At 47.3% G+C, this 6,283-nt stretch overlaps 1 protein-coding gene across 1 annotated transcript in view; it reads right to left on the bottom strand.

Annotated features, from left to right (window-relative positions):
* FAM20C (FAM20C golgi associated secretory pathway kinase) overlaps window positions 1-1,569 on the bottom strand; it is a 57,367-nt gene extending 55,798 nt beyond the window's left edge. Inside the window, 3 exon segments of the mRNA XM_041401977.1 lie at window position 1; window positions 4-488; window positions 777-1,569. The exon segment at window position 1 is cut by the window's left edge and continues 180 nt beyond it. Of these exon segments, the coding sequence (XP_041257911.1) occupies window position 1; window positions 4-271 (269 nt within the window). The 5' untranslated portion in view covers window positions 272-488; window positions 777-1,569.
* Between the last annotated feature and the right edge of the window lie 4,714 nt (window positions 1,570-6,283).

Here is a 6,283-nt window from a genome sequence, read left to right as displayed (position 1 = left end):
GCTCCGCCGCCTCCCGCGACTGCGACGAGAGGTTGGAGGCCGGCTCGGCGCTGAAGTCCTGCAGGATCCGCAGCGTGTGCTTGCTGGGCCAGCGCGGAGCGGCGGCGCGGGGCGGCGCGGCGGCGGGCGGCGGGCAGGAGCAGCCCGGGCGGCCCTCGGGGCCCCGGCGCTCCAGGCGCGGCAGCAGGTCGATCATGATGTGCATGGTGCAGGCGACGAGGAACACCATCAGGATCAGCACCCGGAACTTGCGGACCAGGAGCATTTTCATGGCCGGGGCGGCGGATGAATTACCGGGGGAGGGGGAAGGAGGGGAGGCGGCGGACAGAGCCCGGGCGGGCGCGGGGCTGCCGGCCCCCCCCCGGGGCTCCGGCGTGCTCCTCTCGGGTCGGGAAGCGAGAGATCAAGTCAATAAAGTTACCTCCATAGGCGCCGGGAAATAAACAGGCTAAACCCGATAGGTCCTCATGTCTCAGTATCATCAAGAACTTGGGAGGGGGAGGAAAAAAAAAATAAAAGGGAAAAAAAATTTTAAAAAGAAAAAAAAAGGAGCTCCGGACCGAGCTTTTAAAATCAACAGGAAAACAATGCCAGCGGCATGGTAATATAGAAAGCCATCTGTTCACGATTTCTCCCTCTTTTTATTACAGAGATCACAACAAACAGGGAAAACTGGCTCTTGGAGAGAAACCGGCATCAGACACAGGCGCTGATTAAATAAAATTAAAAAAAAAAAATGGGGAGGAGGAGGGGGAAAATAAAAATATTAAGAAAACCTGTGCAGAAAGACGACAGAAGAAAAAAAATCATCCATAATATTTGGCTGTGCTGGAAACGCTGACTCCTTTCCCTTGGATTTGAGCAGTGATGCAGCAGAAGCGCTCCCCGCTCGCTCTTGCTCCCTCTCTTCTCTCAGACTCTTTAAGAACATTGGCTGGAAAATCATTTTCTTAGAGCGGTTCCCGTTTCTTCATCCATCGCGTCCAGTGCTTGGAGAGATTAGTAAGTTCAACTGAGATCGAGTCTGGGTGGCTGCTGTATCCGAGCTGGGCTTGTGCTTTGGCTTGGGTTGGTTTTTTTTGGCTGCAAAACTGTCTGATGGCACAACTGCAACATAAAGGTTAAATATGGCACAGAAAAAAAAAAAAAAAAAAGAGGGGAGAGAAGGAAGGATTAGAGGAAAGAAACTAATATAAATCAGTAGAGGTTCTTTTTAGCGAAGAGGTCTTTGATCTCTGCTGGGTCTTACAGATCTTTCTTTTAAAGAGAGAGAGAATGGAAGAGAGAAGGGGGAGAGAAGGAAAAGGGGGGAGAGATCTTTGGCAGGTGCAGAGTGAAAACCTCTTTCAGCTACACTGAATTCTGGAGACTGGTTGGACTAGTAGCTCTGCAGCTCCAGCTTTCAGTGGGTGTGTTAAATATTATGAGCGAGCCATGATTCCTGCCTTCCTCACGTCATAGTTAGGAGATTGGCTAAATAAACGCTACAGTGATAGTAACAGGAAAACCTCAACCAAAAGAGGGTTTTTTTCCCTCCTCTCCTCCCTCCTTCCCACCCCCCCTTTTCATTCTACTGCAGCTCCAACTGGGGCAAGGAGAGGGCGTCTGTTCCACAAAGGTTTGGGGAAAAAAAAATATAAAAGGGAAAGACAGAGAAGCGGCAGAGGAGAGAGGAATCTGCAGGAACAGCAGCGCGGTGTGTGCCCGGGCTGGGATCGCTTCTGCTCCGTCACCGCCCGGGCTGGCCAGTGGCGCATTGCCCCCCGCCCGGCAAGGTCAGCCCGGGGAGCCGCGGCTCCGCTTCCCCCGGGAGCACCTTTCTGTCTAATCCCACATCCCTCGGGCTGTGGAAACCCGGCAGCGTGCTGCCCTCCCTCCTGCTGGTTCCGTGTCTGGTGGCTCAGTGGGCTGATGGAAGTGGTGGCCGTGGGGCCAGCACAGCCCCGAGAGCGCTGCTGGCAGTTGTCCGAGAGTGAGGGCACTCTGGAGGAAGGAGCAAGCTGTTCCTGGTTCTTCAGGTGATCAGCTAGGATGCTGAGAACTGGCAGAATCAGGCAGGAACTCAGATTTCTGTCTTTGGCCAGCGTTGCCCTGGATTCTGTGGTTCATAACAGGGCTCCAACAGCTGTTGAGTTGGGCTGCAGGAGGATTGAGAAAGATGAAGTGTTTACCCTGACCCACCACCACCTTTCCACAGAACCATCTCAGTGCTGAATGTGGCAGTCCATTTTTCCCTGCATTAAACCACATCAAAGTATTTCTTTTCCTCAAAAAGTCTTTCCTCACCCACCCGGCTCCATCCAGCACTGTTCCCTTGCTGGCACTCCTGCAGAGCCCCGTGCTTTGCACTCCTCTGAAGCACATCCATGCCATGTTAAGAGTGTCACCACCATGTTTTGCACGAGGGAAATCACTGACTTTCCAGGAGGAAAAAACCAGATTGATGAACCAAATTTACCCTGACCCACCACCACCTTTCCACAGAACCATCTCAGTGCTGAATGTGGCAGTCCATTTTTCCCTGCATTAAACCACATCAAAGTATTTCTTTTCCTCAAAAAGTCTTTCCTCACCCACCCGGCTCCATCCAGCACTGTTCCCTTGCTGGCACTCCTGCAGAGCCCCGTGCTTTGCACTCCTCTGAAGCACATCCATGCCATGTTAAGAGTGTCACCACCATGTTTTGCACGAGGGAAATCACTGACTTTCCAGGACTGCTCTGTACCTTTGTGCAGAGACAAAACTTGCTGTCCTAGAGAGACCTTGTGGTCCCAGGGTTCAGAGGTAGAACTGGATCCTTCAAGAACAGGTGTAGTCACAGAAAAACATTTTGCTACAGAACCAGAAGCAAGGCTTTCTATCTTTTCCCAACTTTTTTCACCAAGATCAGCTTGGACAAAGGCTGTCTGGACAATTGACTACATGGCTGATGGAGGAGGGCAGCAGAAGGCAGTGAGGGGTGTGTGCAGGGTACCTGGTTCTCTGTGTATCACTTAAGTTTCACTCCACTGTGGTTTTTTAAGGAGTTCTGGGGGAGCTGTTTGTAGCACTTCAAGTGAGAATAGATAAAATAACACATTATCTCCTTTAGCAAGGCACAGTAGAATTTGTGGGTTGCAAATTTTGGCTGTATTTTCTTAGTGTTGATCCTACTAAAACTAAGGCCTATGGTGTTAGATTGAGGGTGAAACTGAACAGGTGTGAGGAGAAAATTGCAAATTTTTAAAATGAGTTTTTTAAGTTAAGGTTGTTTGAATTTACTTTACAGTAAAAGAACATTGTATCAAACATGTTGTAACTCCATGTGTAAGGCTATATAATGAAAGGAAAACTAGCTTTGAAATATAATGCAATCAACTAGTTGTAGTTAATTACATGACTTTCAAGAGGTGAGAATGACAATACTGTGAAAAAGTAACTAATTCCTCTAAACAACATGTTTTTGTTTTCATCAGTATGACCTTTAGTGCATATTGGCTATTTAGTTAAGTATGGTTTCATCTAAATTGTGTCTGCCTGTAAACTGAATCTCCCTGTCTTCTACAAGCTCTTTATTCCTTGAGCCTTTTCAACACTTGAGTTTTATCTCAGGATGTGAGATTGGTAGATGTTACTGTATTCTCTTCTGTAACTGACCTTTGTGGACAAGTTATGCCTGGACCAAAGTACCACAGAGATATGAATAAAAGAGTAAAAGAGCTGTCTTATGTCTCTGCATTTGTTTCTCAACTTCAGTATCTAGAAATGCCTTCAGCCATTGATTGGTCATCTGTGAAATGAGATGCACTGGCCAGTTGGTGAACTCGGGCAGAGAGTGAGCCTGTAGCTTTGCTTTGGACGATGGGAAATGGAAATGCATCGTTCCTTGTTTCCTGAGCCTTTCTTCCCCTGTGCTGGAGGCTGGTGATGATCAGTACCAGCAGTGTGTTACAGCCCCTCTGTGCCTCTCAGCTGTGCTGACTGGTGAAGCCCAGGGAATGAAGCCAGAGCTCAGCTGGCTCTTCCCAAACCCCTGTGGGCCCCCCTGTAGCCCATCACACCAGGAGGATGCCAGCTCTGTTTTCTTATGGACCCTTCCCATGAGCAGGTGAAAGAGCAGAGCCCTGCTCCTGTCCTGGAGCCACTGTGCCCTCTCAGCTCTGTAAATCATCTGTTTGGGAAGACAAAATTAGTGCCAACCTCACATTTGCATTCTGTGGGGCTGGCAGAGAGCCTGGTGTTCTGGCCAGGGGGATGGGAATGGAAGAACCTGCTGGGTCAGGAGGGCTGAGGTGGCTGTGCTCAGGAAGCCATGGATTGTTGGTGTGTGAAACCACTGGGAGAAGTCAGGAGAGGGCTGCAGGTCAGGATAGCCTGGAAATTGGGTGGCAGGTGGCAGGCAGACCCAGGAACTGGGTCTAAGGTATTCCAAGGCTGGTGCAGCTTCCCAGGACATTGCTGGCCCTGGGCAAGTGTGAGCTTGTTGCAGGAGAGTTTGTGCTTGTGCTGGGATCTGGGGGTTCAGTGATCCACCCCTGCTAGGGAAGGGTTCCCTTTTTCTGCTGCAAGGGAAGAAATGGGGATTTGTGTCCAGCCAGCTGGATTTCAGCCCTACATCCCTGCCCATGTACTGTGAGGCCCTGGCCCCTTCCCTTCCAGTGCAAGTGCAATGTTTGCGTGCAAGTTACCTCCTCTGGCTTCAAATATTTGCCTTCAAGACTTGATAAAACCCCCAAAATTTTTGGTAACTGCTGATTATTGTTCAAACAGGCTTTTAAGTACCAAACTTGTGTGCATAGAGCCACAGGATCTTTGTAGACATGCCTGATTTGGGCAGCTGTTAGTTAGAAGTAGAAGATAGTTGTTTATAATTTAATTTTCCAAGTTAACTTGGTCTTAATAAGGAATATTTAAATATTTCTCCTTCACTAAACTCTACATCTTCATATGGAATTCCAGTATGTGGTAAAGAGCTTTCTATTTCTGCTGTGCTGTGTGTTGGACCAGCATTACCCCTGTAATTGCTGGCATTATGTAAACATGAAAATAATAAGTTCCTAATGGAATATTATGACATCAATAAGTCATTGCATACAGCTCATTTCAATAATATAAATGAAATCAAGTCATTCACATCAACCCTTTATTTTATTTTTGGTCATTGAATTAAAATCTTTCCTCTCTTATTGAAGTACTTGAATGTTATTGGGAATTTCACATTGAATTGCTACAATCACAAGCCAGGATTGCTTTGGAGCTAACAGGCTTTTTAATTTGGTATTACAAATAGGCATTCAGCACTTCTTTGCATGTTCTACCTTTGCTTTTATTTAATAATACAATCAAGAATTCAGGAGGGGTTACTGTTGTATGTCCTGACATTTCTTCATTGTTTTGTGCATGAATTAATATCTTATCTGCTGCTGAAATCTGGGTAGATGTTTATTTTGCCCATTTTTGTCTGCCTGCCTGGCTGAGCAGCGACAATGGTCAGTGTACGTGATAGTGTATTCAGGTAAATAAATGAAGCATGGTTTTGGGTGAGTAAATATACCCAGCTATTATTTTCTGCTATAACGGTTTACAGCCTTCTGATGTAAAGCCTGAATGCAGCAGGGCAAGCTGTAAGTCAGGCCTGATTGCACATTTTGAATCAGTGTAATATTTTTATTGTTACTACTAATGGCAAAATGGATTTTCCTTCCTGAGAGCCTCTGTCTGTGATGCTGGGAGTCCTGAAGGCATCACATGCCTTGCCTGGCCCCTGTGGCCTTGCTGCCCAGGGTGCTCTTCCTGCTCTCCCTCTCCTTCATCCCTCTGAAGATTCATGTGCTGACCTAATTTATTGGTGCTTTGCCTTATAAACACAGATTACACTGGCACTCTGATGGGTACTGCATATTAACCTCCCACACTGCCAAAATCACTTTTATTGCTGAGGAATACACTTGGTACTGAACAGGAGGTGATTCCATAAGCTTGATTTCACTGTCAGCTTTTCCTGTGTATGAAGAATCAGCAACACACATTTCAAGTGGTGTGCTGATATTTTTTTCAGTAATGCATACAAATGTTCTTTTGGCTGCCTTGTGGTCCAGGGTTTTGTTAGGTATTTGGTATTTTTTTTTAAATGAATCTCGACCAAATCTCCACTCCCAAATCATAGAGGCCGTGTGGTCACTTGCTCCTTCCCATGGTGGCTTTGCTAAGGTTGCCTGAAGGGACACTGAGCTGCAAGCTGGAGCTCAATAGAGCTGAAAGGAGGGACTGGTCCTGACAGATCCTCAGGGCAAAGGGGGCTCTG

The sequence above is a fragment of the Onychostruthus taczanowskii genome, unplaced genomic scaffold (genome assembly GCF_017590055.1).
Source record: "Onychostruthus taczanowskii isolate IOZ18803 unplaced genomic scaffold, ASM1759005v1 scaffold19, whole genome shotgun sequence".
In the NCBI taxonomy this organism is placed as follows: domain Eukaryota; kingdom Metazoa; phylum Chordata; class Aves; order Passeriformes; family Passeridae; genus Onychostruthus; species Onychostruthus taczanowskii.
Note: the sequence above shows the minus strand (reverse complement) of the source record. Positions and strands in the feature narration are given on the sequence as shown.